Below are 16,712 nucleotides of genomic sequence, written 5' to 3' on the forward strand. Positions count from 1 at the left end.
TAATATCACAGCAATATATAGGATAGCCTGTCCTGACCAATAACCACCGAAAGAAATGACTGATGTCGCACAGCCAGCCAGAAACCTATGATCTTGTTCACCTATGTGAATCCCAATCTTGCCCTGACTGTGCTTCTACCTTTATCAGAAACCAAACTCACTTTTCAGAGGAGACGGATCCTCCCTTCTCACTCAGCATCCGACATCCCGATTGGCCGGACAACGATTTTGTTTTAAATCTAATCGTAACACACAATATGCCCTAAGGCATTTACATGTTTATTAAAACATCAACATTTTATGAAAATAACGCATTTATTGCACATTGGGGCTCAACAACCATACATTTAGGGCACTTTGTCCCTGTAGATGATGACACTGGACATCAGCAACATTTCATATACCAGTGATCATAATTTGGTACAGATTTCGGCCACCATCATTACCACCCTCCTAGGAACACCGCAACAGTCTGTTTACATCATGAGAGAAACAGTTCATGTTCAACGGTTCATGAGGATGAGGCTTTGGTTGACGTAACCACCAGAAGGACGGCTAGGCCGCACAGTAAGCCAAAAACCTAACATCATGGGTGCAATTCCCTTCAAATAATGGTATGACTTGGTTTGTCTGCACCACACTTGCATCACTTCTGTCTTAAACTGACCTGCAGTGACGAGGACCGAAAGATTTTACTGTTTTACTGACATGAAAGAGGCAAGGCATTAAACAAAACGTGGATTGAAGGCAATCAACAAAGCCAATCTTGAATCCAGACCTGGTAGAATTATTACTGTGCTTTAAAATTTAGAAATTGCCAGCCTCCATTAAAGGTCAGTTATGTGTAGACCAGTCAAGAAAATGACTGAATAGATTTGTCTGAGCATCTACTTCAAAGATCTCCTTATGAAGCAAATGTTGGCCACAAAGCTCTGTGGAGTTGCCTCCACTGAATACGATTCTTTCCAAAGGGGTTGCCTCCCCTGAACTTGATTCTCTCCAAAGGGATTGCCTCCCCTGCCTCTTAAGTCTCTACATCTCCCAGCTTGGAAAATGTGAGATGTCATCACATATTTTCTGCCTCCATCTTATGTCTATAGCTCCGAGTCTCAAATGGCAGCCATGATCATTTGATCATATCATCCGCCCATGCGCCTGTCAAACTGTCAGCAGCAGCAGCCGCAGCTTGGTTGGTCTTCATCTCTAGCAAGAATATCCAGGCCGCATATGGCACCAAGTACTGGATGGGAACGCGATTTCAAGCTGTCCATTTTAGACATCTACAATAAAGAGAGGCAGAACTATAAGCATGATAAGCTTTACATATAGGAATAGGCCCTGTATGCACAGGAATGTGACCTGTACACACAAGAATATGACCTGTACACACACAGGAATATGACCTGTACACACACAGGAATATGACCTGTACACACACACAGGAATATGACCTGTACACACACAGGAATATGACCTGTACATACAAGAATATGACCTGTACACACACAGAGGAATGTGACCTGTACACACACAGGAGTGTGACCTGTACACACACAGGAATATGACCTGTACACACACAGGAATGTGACCTGTACACACACAGGAATATGACCTGTGCACACACAGGAATATGACCTGTACATACAAGAATATGACCTGTATGCACAGGAATGTAACCTGTACACACAGGAATGTGACCTGTACACACACAGGAGTGTGACCTGTACACACACAGGAATATGACCTGTACACACACAGGAATGTGACCTGTACACACACAGGAATATGACCTGTACACACACAGGAATATGACCTGTACATACAAGAATATGACCTGTATGCACAGGAATGTAACCTGTACACACAGGAATGTGACCTGTACACACACAGGAGTGTGACCTGTACACACACAGGAATGTGACCTGTACACATACAGGAATATGACCTGTACACACACATGAATGTGACCTGTACACACACATGAATGTGACCTGTACACACACAGGAACATGACCTGTACATACAAGAATATGACCTGTATGCACAGGAATGTGACCTGTACACACTTGAATATGCCCTGTATGCACAGGAATATGACCTGTACACACACAAGAATATGACCTGTACACACACAGGAATATGACCTGTACACACACAAGAATATGACCTGTACACACACAGGAATATGACCTGTACACACACAAGAATATGACCTGTACACACACAAGAATATGACCTGTACACATAGGAATATGACCTGTACACACACAGGAATATGACCTGTACACACACAGGAATATGACCTGTACAAAAGCATAATCAGCCTCACATGAAGGAATATAGCCTGAAGAAACCTATACTGTTTCCACTGTACGACAAAACAATTAATTGTACTTTGACAGCGGTCGGCCAAGTTCTACCTTTATCACTGCTGCCTGTAAACAATCAATTCCAGACTAGATAAACCAGTGGTTGATATGATGAGCTTCCATCGCAATAAGCCGTCTAATCTAACTTAATCACCTATTACAAAACGTCTGTTACCATCAGGGTTTCCCATTGTCTATTTTTATTGCAAGGAAATAACACTTTGCTTTGATTCGAGGTTAATTATCCATTTGTAGTGACTTTGTCTTGAAATATTAAAAAAAGGAGAAAATTGTGACTGAAGTTAGTTTGAATGATGTATATATCTAAATAGGTTACTTCAGAGATGACGCCTTTGCACTGAATACGATGTTGAAAGAATGAGTGAGTGAGTGAGGTTTAACGTCGCTTTTAGCAATATTCCAGCAATATCACGGCGGGGGACACCAGAAATGGGCTTCACACATTGTACCCATGTCGGGAATCGAACTCGGGTCTTCGGCGTGACGAGCGAACGCTTTAACCACTAGGCTACCCGACCGCCCCGTTGAAAGAATGAAAACCAGGTAACTTTCATACATTTTTGGGGGGTTGAAAGTTGAGACTGGCAAAGATTAGAGGGGGGCTGGTAATTATTAGAGCTGCCAGACCACTAGTTTCAAAAGCCACTGTCGAACCACTTTCACCGGTTCTTCAAACATCCAAGAACACAGTTAAATCCATTTGCCGAACTTACCTGGTGTCATGGTGAGTACCCAGACATCGCACCGTGCAGTAACGCGCTCCACACTGAACACAGGTGTAACTGGAGGGGAACGTACTCCGTCAAGGAAAATAGGGGAAAACTTGGTAACAGATGTGCATGGATGCAAATATTTGGTTTCCTTGGTCGTCGTTTCTTTCAAGAACATAGGTTCCGTGACATCACTATATAAAGGAGTAATCAGTTGTGTTCAAGTTAAACAAGAATATAACCTTTTTATCATTTGCATGTTTTTGACTAAAAACAAAACGAAATACAAAAATATAGTTCAATATACAGTCAAGTCTTGTTAATCCAACACTCGTTAATCTGTCAATCAGCTTTATCCGACACTAAGGATGGGAACCGATTAAATCAATGCTATGTATTTCGACCTGTTAATCCGACAGTCTTGCACTCCGACTCCAACACACCGAAATCACTTATTAATCCGTCTCATTAATCCAACACAGTGATCAGCGGTCATCTGCCCGCGAGTACACAGCTTGCGTTTTGATGCAAGGCAAGTCGGCTGGTAGATGCATTTTACAACGGCTGCAGACATACACTTGCTTAACAATAAACAATTAATGCTTTAAACAAAGAAAACAGGATGAATCACATGCTTAGATTACCTCAATCTCATTAAAATCAGATACAAGTTCTCGCTATCGCTGAGGACATCCCATTACAGGTCACGCCAGAGCAACATTTTGGAAAATTTTGTGAAGTTGTCCGATTTTCTATCACGAACGTTGATACTACTTAATTTTCTGACATACTCGTCAATCCAACATAATCATATGCAACCAACCATGTTGGATTAACGGGACTTGTCTGTACACCACTCAAAAGAAGTTTAAGAACACACAATTTTTTCACATGACTATAGCTAATCTGTCATGGCATATTTTTCTCATGTAGTATATTTCTATTTCAAACAGTATTTTAGTTCTGAACTGCACAGTGACTTCATCACATTTAATATGACACAAACAAATTTGACGTCAGAGTCGCAGATAAAGTATCAAATTTCAATCTGAGTCAATTTCCACGATAATTGTAGGAACTGCAATTCCGTATTTTGTGACCTAAATTTCTTAATATAATAGTTCGAAAATTACTAACCAAAACTCAGAGAAGTATATTCCAATTAATCTTACTTTCAGTCGTGATGCAGCTATCAAAACAACTGTTTCAATCAAAGGTTGTTATTGTGATTTGAAACCTCTCAGTGACCAATCAGAATCGAGAAATTACTAAATCCATGGTAGAATTGTGGTAACATGTTGATTTCAGTTACTTCACATGTGGGAAGAAGGTGTTTTTGTTAACTTTTGTTGTTTTACGCCGCACTCAGCAATATTTCCAGCTCTATGACAGTGGTTGGTAAATAATCGAGTCTGGATCAGACAATCCAGTGATTGACATCATGAGCATCTATCCACGCAATTTGGATACAATTTATGCATCAACCAAATCACTGAGCCAGACCACCCAATCCTGTTAGTCGCCTCTTACAACAAGCAGAGTCGTCTTTCTAGGCAAGCATGGGTTGCTGAAGACCTATTCTACCCCGGATCTTCACAGGCCGGGAAGACAAGTGACACAGGCGTGTAGCACTTTGGTGAAACTCACCAGCATAGATGTGGTTCTGACACTCAACCAACCTCACTACCGTAAAACCAAGATCTGAGGACATCCCATAACAGATCAGGTCAGTACGATCTATCCTCTGACCTATTAGTGCGTCGTTTACCAGATCAGGAAAGTGACAGCCGGAATGTGTTTTCTAATCATGCAACCTCGAAAACTGTAACACATGGATTCAGCACAACAGTTATTGGCTTTATCCATCAAAATCATTGTCTATCTATCGCTTACTTCCATTGGATAAACATCTGATCTATCGCTTACTTCCATTGGATAAACATCTGAACTGAAAACACTTTGCATTGCCTGTAGGAAGTACAGCCGGAATATTGCTGAGTGTGGCGTTAAGCAAAAAACTCACTCACTCATAATCTGAAAGAATCTAGGATTACAAACAACCCTGGCAGTTAATGGGATACAACTTTCAGCGTCCCATACGATTTGGCCCCCAGGCCCGGATAATGGTTTACTATAAAAGTTAAAGTGGTATATCTGTAACAAGATCTTAGGCATTTGTTAACAGTTGCCAGAGAAGTGTGTTGAAGAGTTAAAGGATATCCACACACAGCACAGAAGTGTCTCGGCGGCATCTTGGAGGCGGGCACACCAGCGCTGAAGTAGGAGGCTTCATCCTTGTTTAGCATTTGCTGAAACATGACACACAAATATGGAGGTCAATCAGCCATTACCGACACTTCATCACCTAAATTCAGCTCCAGAACATTTAACAAATATCAGAAAATAACACCCTGTTCTTATATTTCCACTAGGGCTGAGACGAGTTCAAATTTACTACCCGGGTACCCCCTCCCCCCCATTATTCGACCCTACCTGGATACACCAGGGTATCCCCCGCCATAGGGCACGTTAGAATTTTGTTTGTTCATACAGTAGAGAATGGACAGTTAATGAAGGAGTCCTCTGAAGCTTTAAGAAGAGATAGGCACTTGATAAGTAGCTCTTAGATAAGGTAACTTCAGTAGTTTCAGAGAAAACACTGCACACACTATGCACTAAGTAAAATAACATGGATCAAAGGCAGTAACTCTGTAAAAAAAATTGCATGGGACCTATTTTCTACCTCAGTCTTGACATGTATCTCTTTCACTCATACAACTTTAGTAGCTCAGTAGGGAAAAGCACAGAGCAAGGGACATAACTCTCTGAAGACATAAGTGACGGGACCAATTTTCGAACTCAGTCTTGACAAGTATCTCTTAGATAAGCATGCAAACTTTCATTCAAGTAACTTCAATTGTTTCTGAGAAAACTTATCCCCATTGCACGCAGTACGCACTAAATTGAAAAGCATGGAGCAAGGGACATAACTCTCTGAAGACATAAGTGACGGGACCAATTTTGGAACTCAGTCTTGACAAGTATCTCTTTCACTCATACAACTTTAGTAGCTCAGTAGGGAAAAGCACAGAGCAAGGGACATAACTCTGTAAAAAAATGAATTTATGACACCAATTTTCAAACTCATTTGGAATCATGACCAGTAACATCAGTGTGTAAAATTTGATTTCTCTGAAAAACAGTTTTTGAGAAAATTTGTCCCCTTTGAAAAGCGGACTGACAGACAGATGGACGGTCAGACGATCTCCATTCTTATTTGTGGCGGGGAATAATAATATTGTTAATCACAATCCACGGTGAATCAAACATATGCTTGTCACTACCATGATTTTCTTTCCAATAAAAGAGACTCCGTAACTGTCAATCATAAACAAGCAATTATTTTTATGCACACTCAATCAATGAGTCTTGTATTTTGGAATACATGTATGTGAATGGAAGAGAACTGAAAGATTCATTTGTTTGTTGTTTAACGCCGCACTCAGCAGTATTCCACCTACATGATGGCAGTCTGTAAATAATCCAGTTTGGACCAGACAATCCAGTTATTGATATCATGAGCATCGTTCCACGCAACTGGGATACTATGATGTACAACAACCTAGTCAGCGAGCCTGACGCCTCGTTAGTCGCCTCTTACGACAAGCATGGGTTGCCGAAAACCAATTTTAACTCGGATCTTTATTGGTGAGAAATATTTAAAAATGTGTTTGTAGGCTAACACTGCAGTCAGCAATATTCCAGCTTGGGGTCGGTAAATAACCAAATCTTTAACACAGACCAGTGATTGACGTAATGAGCAACACCCCCTGCAGTCAGGTCATGTTGACACACTATCAAACAAGCCACCAAGCCTGACAATCTGGTCTGTTTCTCTTGCGACAAATACTAAGATGGAATTTCAACAGAGATATATACTCTGATATAATCGACACTTAGGTACACATGATACTTGAATCGTCAGTTTGTGAGATCGCGATACGCTATAAATAGAACAGGAACTAATAGAGTTATCTCCCATAATGGCAGAAGTAGCACAGCGCCACCTGTAAGCATGGCAGAACACAGGGACGTGGTAGCTGAGACTCACCAACTAACTGTTACATTTAATAAACATCCCTTTATTTAAACCTGTTTTGTTCTTGTGGTTTTCTTTGTTAAAGTTTCAATACATAAATGTAAGAACGGAATAACTCATGGGTCAGAGCTACAGATAATCCATGTATTTCCATGAAATACACGAAAAAAACTATTCAAAACCCAATTACATTCAATTAACTTGTGTACAGAAAAGCATGCATTAAATGAAAACTCAATTGTTCGAAAACAGCACGCATAAATACCCAATGAAGCTTTTTCAGCATGCATACAACAAAGCTAATTTCGAAACACAATTATGAGCTAATTTACTTTCCGAGTCAAACCTATATTTAGAACTGTTATATACATCTAAAACATTATTTCGTTTTTTTAAATCTCAAAATGCTTACTCATTTTGGGAAAAACTGATGAATGGTTGAGTGAAAAAAGTTTGGTTACCCAATGAAAAATGTAACACAGTATTCGACGCAATAAGCGCCCAGGGCGCTCTCAAAAGTAGAAAGAGGGGGCTATTATTTTGGTGAAAAAAAGATTGAAAGATAAATTTTGTGGTTTATGCTGACAGCTATGAAATGTTTAAATACGACAGATATATTTTTCCAGAATTCAATTGCCAATAATAAAGGGTGCATATATCACACGAGTGCGTATTATACGCAAATAGGGAAAGGAAGCAGTGCGTATTATATGCGAATAGGGGTCGGAAGGGGTGCTTATTGGGATTGTTCACTAGCCAATATATCAGCAAATCTCAATGGGCTCTTATTAGAGCGGGGCGCTTATTACGTCGGATACGGTAACCCAATTAAAATAGAAATCTTCGAGTAAAAACTCAAAGAGTTATGTGTTGCTCTGCTGGGTGTACCAGTGAATGCTGTATTAACTGGACCAGTATCACCCAGCTAACTATGGAGAATCTGATGATCTCATCCAAAACTATACCTCTTCCTCCAGTAGAGCAGCAAAGTTTTTTCGGTATCGTTGTTTGAAATCACCACCTTTGGATTTTCTCTTCCTCTTGGTAGCTGACAAAGACAACAATCAAGCATTATAGTTTATCATGTTTCTGTAATCTTCACACATTCATGTAGTCTTTCTCGTCCATAACAAATGAAGATACAACACTGAGTTTCAGTTTGATAGTCATTTCTTGATAAAGGTATTATCATGTGTACTGAAATATTAAAATTGATATGTAATTCCTGTTCTCACCAAACAACGAATGCATGTGCTATTTAAGTCTTTTTTCATCTGAGTTTATACTTCTTGAAAACAAAAAGGGATAAAATGTGCAAAATTAGAACAGTCCGAATTGAATTTTTACAGAGTTACCCTGACTGCTCGCACACAGAAACTGTATTTTCTTGAGTAAAGTGTGCGCCCAAGTATAATGCGTGACCCCCTTAGCGGATTCAGTATTTGAGAAAAAAATAGTCGAATATTATGCCCAAAAAACAATTACACCGTACCTCTTCACTGAATTGCGATAAACGAACGGGTGATAAGAAACTTGGTCAGCACAAATTTGAAATTTCAGATAATAAAATCACCAGACATGTTGAATTACCGTTTAAATTGTATTTTTGTTCTGCTAGGCATTGTTTTACATCCAGGGATTAAGAATACCTTGTGTATTTTCTCATAAACTAAGACGGAAACAGCCATCAGCTGTACACACGGTTTTTATCAGCAATAATATATTCCAGAATCATGTTATTTTAGTTGCAGCTTTTACTAAATATATTTAAAATAATAATAACCCTAAGCGTAACAATTTGACCAGTCACTGTCGAGGCGCATGTGATTGCAAGAACTACAAGTTGACAGAGAATCGTCAAACTACAACAAACATGACTTTTAACGAGTCAAAGTATCTACACAAACATCATTAAGTTAAGCATACATGGCAATAGATATTTATATTTTTAATCAGTCAAACAAGCCATCAATCGAAGCAGGGATTGAGAAATCAGCAAAACACTGACCTATCAAGTTCTGCAAAACATACCATAAACACAAAATAATTTCAATGTCCTTTTATTACTAACCATTAGCATCCATTGCTTCCTCAAACTTTGGCGCCTTCTTGCTCATCTTCAAATCAGCATGAGGATCTTCAGAAAAGTTATCTTGTTCAAGTGCCTCGAGTGCCTTCCTCTGTCTACGGCGCCGGGCAGCCTCGTCCAGCACTCTCCTTTGCTGAACATCCTTGATACGACCTGCAACATGTACACAGCTAAGGATGTATTATCTGTTGATGCGAGTAGGAACTAAGAACGAGAATGAAAGAACAGATTATTACCGTATTCAACGTAATAAGCGGGCACGGCGATATTTGCTAATATATTGGCTGGTGAACAATCCAAATTTGCACCCCTTCCGATTGATCAATGTGCACAAGACTTATTTATTCATGTATAATACACACTCGTGTGTTATATGCACCCTTAATTACGGGCAATTAAATTCTGGAATAATATGATTGTCGTGTATAAAACGCATAGACTTTTCTTTTATATCATTCAGACTGTCAGCATAAACAACGAAATTTACGATCTTGCAACTGTTTTTTTCCCACCAACATTATATTCTAATAAGAGCCCCCTATTCCTAATTTTAAGAGCGCCCCGGGCGCTTATAACGTCGAATATGGTAGTCACTGGTGAGAATGTGTAAGGGGATATTTGTTTACTCATTTACATTACTGTCTGTAAGCATGACCTCATCAGCTGGGCTGTCATCCATTTAGCTTACAAGACCAATGGAAATTCAGCTAGACCTGGACCAGTTGAAGACTGCAAGAACTCCAATGTCCAACAATAAATTGCACTGGTAAAAGTTGCTGTGAATAGTAGCTATGTACTAGGGCTGTTAGGATTCACTCGCGTATTCGGTAAATCAAACCGTATCCATTCATGAATTGAATTCGTTTTTCGTGGCCACTAGAATCGAATATTTATGAATATGTAAGCATATGCATTTACATGTAAATACCCATAAGAACATTATATGCATAGATTTCTTCATAAGACAACACTCTTATACTATTTAATTTGACAGTATTGTGGTCACTGGTCATTGTTGCATTTGAGCAGATACTAGTACCTGGATAAATGCAGTATATAAATGAATAATATATTTAATAATATAGTAAAAATTAAAAAATCATGTCAAATAATTTATGTTGTTGTTGCCTCACTGAACATGCTGAATATGACAAATGATATATCAACTGCTGACTTATTATTGTATTCATGAATTATTATTCGTATTCGTTACCCTATATTCATGATACAAATCGTATTCGCCTCATAGTGTATTTCTTGCAGCCCTACTATGTACTGTTCAACTTTACTAACTGACATGATCGCTAATACATATTACAATTCATGACTTCATAGTGTTGTCAGCGTCTGATTCTGATGTTCCACCAGCCTTCAAAAGGTCTGTCACGGTTCATATCATTTAATATCATGGACATTTTAATATCCTCCTTTTCCCAAATCATTCATCCCTAAGGACACCAAATATCTCGATGGAAAAGACTTTGGCAGGAGTAATTAACAAAGGGATCAAGTTCACTGCCTCGGCCAGATATGTATAAAAGTATATTTACTAACAATAAACATTTTCCGAGGAAGAAAATTTGACCCCATTGTGTTTTCAGTCTCACAAGTAAGGTTTGTCTTTTATTAACAATGTTTGGTTTGGTTTGGGAACATGTTATTGCAAAAGCTTCCCTGATATTGTGTAACCTGAGTTACAACAGAGCTTGTTAAGGTGGTGCAAAATCAGAATTTAGTAAAATGAAGGCGTGATTCCTAGCTATATGTCATAGAAATCTATAGCGACCAGTGCATGTTGGATAGTAAAAGGAAGCAGTAATGCACAGCTACGATTTCACAGCTTTGGTAAAGTTCTGATACCGAGAAGATCCTGACAGGTAGGCAGCAGACAATATTACAAATGAGTTAGGGGCATCTTTGTTCTTCAAAACATTATGACTTGGGCGACATTATGTTTGGCACGTTGAACAATTTGTTTTTGTCTTGCAAACGATCGTTCACCTTTCATACTTTTGGCAGAACAAAAAGCATATTGTTTATCTTTGTACTCTTTACTTTTTCACGGAAGTCAGATCAGTAAACTTATATTTGAACCCTGATATTTGAACTTGTTTTGTGTTTTTTTTTGTTTTTTTTAACGCCGCACTCAGCATGTTCCAGCTGGACTATATGACGGCGGTCTATGGAGTCTGGACCAGACAATACAGCGATTGACAACATGATCCTCGTTCTACGAAATTCGGATACGATGACATGCATCGAACATGTCAGTGAACCTGACCAGTGACCACTTGATCCGGTTAGTCGCCTCTTACGACAAACATGGGTAACTGAAGACCAATTCAGAACTTGAGTTGCATTCGATTGTCTGTCTGGAGTGTTCTGCTTTGTCGTGATATTATATACAGTTTACCCATGAAGTTAGATACTGCTAATATATAAATATACGAGTTCATCTAATGTTATCAAACCTGATTCACGCTTTTCTCCCGCCATCTTGCTAACGATCCTATTTCCGGTCACTGTTAACGACATCTCGCCACAGTAAACGGGCTCAGATATAGTGTTTACAATGATTCGTATTTATATTCTATGTAATAAATAATCATCGAGCAATAACAATAAGTTACAAAATAGAGTAAAGAATCATTTGTGTTGTCGTTCTAATGACCAAGAATAACCAACTCCATCGCACAGCAATTACCTCCCCTTCATGAGCATCCCGTGAACACGTTTCAAACAAACCCAATCTCATTACAATCAGATCTTTGTTCTCGCTTTCGCTTTGTTTAGCGATAGCGAGAACTAAGATCTGATTGTAATGAGATTGAAACAATCCTTGTTCTGAAAGTGGTTTGAGTTTAAGAACTAAATTTTGCTCTACACCCATGTATAGTGTAATATAAGCTCGATACGAGAGAAATCGCAAAGGACAACGAAGAATGAAGCGCAATTTATTAAAGAAATAAATTTGCTCTTCCCCCGTGAAGAAGAATAACGGTATCAGAGGCCGAACAGCCAAGAATACAATACATGAAATAAACATGGACAGGTGGAACAACTGTTACACTATCTCAATACAATAAATATGATACATTATACAGACAGATTTCTTATATATTTCAATATAGCAATATTTTTGATAAGCTTAACATTTTCTGTTGCTATACTTGTAGATTAAATTTTGCTCGTGATGGATACTTGTAATAGTAGCTTGGATGTAGAGCTTTCTGTTTTGAAATATAAAATAAAATTGACAAACTAAAAGGAAATGGCATTCATCTTCAATTATATCATACTTACATTAATTTTCTTACACTTAAGTAAATCGATCCGTGAAGATGCGGGGTAGAATAGGTCAAATCAACCATGCTTACCGTAATAGGCGACTATGCTTGTCGTAAGAGGCGACTAACGGGGTCGGGTGGTCAGTCTTCCTGATGCATGTCATGATTGTCATCGATACAAATTGCCTCTTACGAAATTGCATGCCAATTCTGAATCTCTATGCCTTTACATCTTTGCTTAAAACATTGTATAAAATTCGATATGCTGCCACACTCCTGTGAGATCCAAATATGCGTAAATCCGGTTTCTAACAGCAGCAAACGAACATGCGTTACCCAGGTGTTGCTGCCGTTTTCATCCTGTGATTTCAACATGCCCTAGGGTGGCACGGGGGGCACGGATGGCCCAGTCGTCTAAGGCGCCGCGATTAGCCGTGCAGAGTTGTGTCCCTTGGGCACGCCAGAAACTTAAGATTGTGGGTTCGAATCCCGGTTTGCCGTGATTATGTTTTTAGGTTTGTCAGCACCACACCCGTGCTCGTGGGTTTCCTCGAAGTGGTAAACGTCTGAGACCTGCATCACTTCGAACTTTCCTCCCACATTAAGCTGACACGCCGCGATATAACTGGCATACTGTTAAAAGCGGCGTTAAAACCCAACTCACTCACACATAAGTAGGTTCTACCTACTTCGCCCAGTACAGCATTGGTTGATACTTTTTTCATTAACACATAAATATCGTTTAAAGTAAAGGTTCTGATTGTTTTTGAGTGTTACCCCCAAATTTCCGAACCATATACAACATGGAAGCTATTTTACTGTCACATATTGTTGATGCAACTTCTAGAGAAATGTTTGGATAATCCTTTAGGAAACGAAGCCTTCTGGCTTGTAGTGCTAATGTTTCACACGCTTTTGACCAAATTAATTATTTGTAGTGTATAGTTTTGCCAAAATGTTTATAGCTTTAACTGTGAACTAATCGGAGAAACTAAAGTCTTAGAACTGCGTAGCAAATATATTGTCTTAGAATTGTTTTGTGTGAGTGAGTATGGTTTTACGCCGCTTTTAGCAATATTCTAGCAATATCACGGCGGGGGACACCAGAAATGGGCTTCACACATTGTACCCATGTGGGGAGTCGAACCCGGGTCTTTGGTGTGACGCGCGAACGCTTTAACCACTAGGCTACCCGACCGCCCCTTTTACACGTGAGCCAGTGACTTTATGATTTTGTTACATCTGACTATATTTAGTGCTAGTGTTGGTTGGTTGGTTGGTTGGTTGGTTGTTTAACGCCGCACTCAGCAATATTTCAGCTAAATGACGGCGGTCTGTAAATAATCGAGTCTGGACCAGACAATCCAGTGATTAATATCATGAGCATCGATCCACGCAATTGGGACCGATGACATGCATCAACCAAGTCAGCGAGCATGACCACCCGATCCCGTTAGTCGCCTTTTACGACAAGCATAGTCGCCTTTTACGGCAAGCATGGGTTGCTGAAGACCTATTCTACCCCGGAATCTTCACGGGTCTAGTGCTAGTGCCATGATTATAATGTGAGTGGGCGTATTTGGTGCCTGTGCCATACAGTGACTGATCTGCGAGACTCTACTAAGTGAGACCACCATGCATCAGCCCAAGGGACTTTGTAACAGAGTGAGTGAGTTGTGTGTAACACCGCTTTTAACAGTATTCCAGTTATATCGCGGCGTGTCAGCTTAATGTGGGAGGAAAGCCCGAAGTGATGCAGGTCTCAGACGTTTACCATTCGGTGAAACCCACGAGCACGGATATGGTGCTGACAAACCTAGAAACATAATCGTGGCGAACCGGGATTCGAACCCACAATCCTAGGTTTCTGGCGTGCCCAAGGGACGTAACTCTGTACAGCGAATCGCGGCGCCTTGTGGTTTGTTTGTTTGTTAGTTTGTTGTTTAACGCCGCACTCAGCAATATTCCAGCTATATGACGGCGGTCTGTAAATAATCGAGTCTGGACCAGACAATCCAGTGATTAATATCATGAGCATCGATCCACGCAATTAGGATCGAGTCAACCAAGTCAGCAAGGCAACTTAACGGCACAAGGCTATATTGTGAAGAAATCCTACAGCCACACGTTCACATTATGAGCCATGCTTAGGTCATCCTTCATCACCAAAATGGGGCGGTAGGGTAGCCTTGTGGTTAAAGCGTTCGCTCGTCACGCAGGAGAACCGTACTCACTCATCACAAAAATACAAGACATACAGCACATCATACAGAACCACAATCGCCAGATTTGAAACCCCCTACTCATGTCGTCACTAGGCTGCAATTGAAACTAATGGGACTCGAGAAGACCCTAGTTAGAATAGGTCTTCAGCAACCAACGCTTGTCCCCCATGAAGATCCTGGTTGGAATAGGTCTTCAGCAACCCATGCTCGCTGTAAAAGGCAACAACGGTTGTCGTGAGAGGCGACTAACGTGATCGGGGGGTCAGGATCGCTGTCTTGGTTGATGCATGTCATTGTATCCCCAGTACGAGTTGCGTGTCATGATGTCAATCACTGGAGTGTCTGGTCCAGACTCGATTATTTACAGACCGCCGTCATATAGCTGGAATATTGCTGAGTGCGGCGTTAAACAAGCAAATGATGCTAATGGACCACAGGATGTACTGAGTTCCTATGACCTTGATGGTTCATATTGTTCTGGTAATATCTTCCTATTAGACTCGTGTCCACTGTTGCCATGTCTGTAACGTCATCAACTGTTCACAGTTGCAATCATTGTGCGTTACTCCCCACACCAAAAACGTGCTTATGAATTTCTTTTTTCTCAGAGTATATTCAAATATATTGTAGGGGAAGATCTGGTTTTATTATCATGGTAATGTCTCTGTACAATAGATGGAGAGAAATGATTGTTTGGATGAAAATTATCATCTAGGACCACTTCATGTGTCAGTGTGATATAAACTGACTACGACTGTGACACGAGGGATGAATTCAGCTTCCTCTTCATCTCAAGCCAATATTCCAGCAGCGCCTGCCTTTGGTGTCTACAATCCAGTGTTTCATATTGTGATGAACGATCCACACCCTTAAGGTACAATGACACACTCAACCAAGGCACTGAACCTGACCACCTAATCCAATAAATTTCCTCTGACAACAGCATAGTTTGCCTGGAGTGAGTAAGGTTTTATGCAGCTTTTAGCAATATTCCAGCAATATCATGGCGGGGGACACCAGAAATGGGCTTCACACATTGTACCCATATCGGGAATCGAACCCGGGTTTTCTGCAGGATGAGCGAACGCTTTAACCACTAGGCTACCCGACCGCCCCTAGTTTGCTTGGAACAAAGACTAGAAAGCTAGGATGGGAAGGCTGCAGCGATAGCCTCTGGCGACATACCAGTAGGCCAAGTAAATCGAGGTCTTTGCTTGAAACCAATTCAAACCTGGAACTCCCACAGAGTGTCAGTCTAGGTCAGGCAAACCAGTGGTTGATAGCATGAGCAACAGTCCAGATCTTTTGGTACACATGGTGGTCCAGGTCACGTTTCCCCGACTGTGATCATGTTATTTATTAGAACTGACCTTTGCCTAATAACTCAAGTAAAACTGGTATTTACTTGGCCAAAAGCATACGTGGTGTGGTGTGCTGTGATTTGCATGTCATGTAGTTCACGTAATATACCATGATACCCAGTGAGGTGGCCTAGCTTTGGTTACTGGTGGCGCTGTTTTAAACTGTATTAATGATTGTGTCATGTATGTTTGATAATATGTGTTTTGAATATAAATTTGCATTGATGACTCACTTGTGAATATATAAACTTGGTCTCATTGCTATATGGCTGAAATAATGCTGATGCACCTTAAATTGTACCTGACTCATATAATATACTATTCTTTTGATGGAGATAACAAGATACCGTATTCAACGTAATAGGCGACCAGGGCATTCTCAAAATTAGAAATAGAGGCCTCTTATTAGATATTTAATATTTGTGGAAAAAAACAGAGCTTAGAGATCGTAAATTTCGTGGTTTATGCTGACAGCCTGAAATGATACAAAAGAAAAGTCTCTGTGTATTTTACACAACAGATATATTTTTCCAGAATTTAATTGCCCATAA

General features: G+C 40.1%; 1 protein-coding gene across 1 annotated transcript; it reads right to left on the reverse strand.

Annotated features, from left to right (window-relative positions):
• Positions 1-326: 326 nt before the first annotated feature.
• Positions 327-11,784, reverse strand: LOC139448105 (zinc finger HIT domain-containing protein 1-like). Its single transcript, XM_071229621.1, has 6 exons — positions 11,760-11,784; positions 9,271-9,441; positions 8,165-8,247; positions 5,321-5,409; positions 3,104-3,184; positions 327-1,280 (listed from the first exon to the last, which is right to left on the reverse strand). Exons 1-6 carry the CDS (start codon positions 11,782-11,784, stop codon positions 1,259-1,261), a joined length of 471 nt encoding a protein of 156 aa, XP_071085722.1. The 3' UTR covers positions 327-1,258.
• Between the last annotated feature and the right edge of the window lie 4,928 nt (positions 11,785-16,712).

The sequence above is a fragment of the Haliotis cracherodii genome, unplaced genomic scaffold (assembly GCF_022045235.1).
Source record: "Haliotis cracherodii isolate W230 unplaced genomic scaffold, xgHalCrac1.p SCAF_7, whole genome shotgun sequence".
Classification (NCBI taxonomy): Eukaryota; Metazoa; Mollusca; class Gastropoda; order Lepetellida; family Haliotidae; genus Haliotis; species Haliotis cracherodii.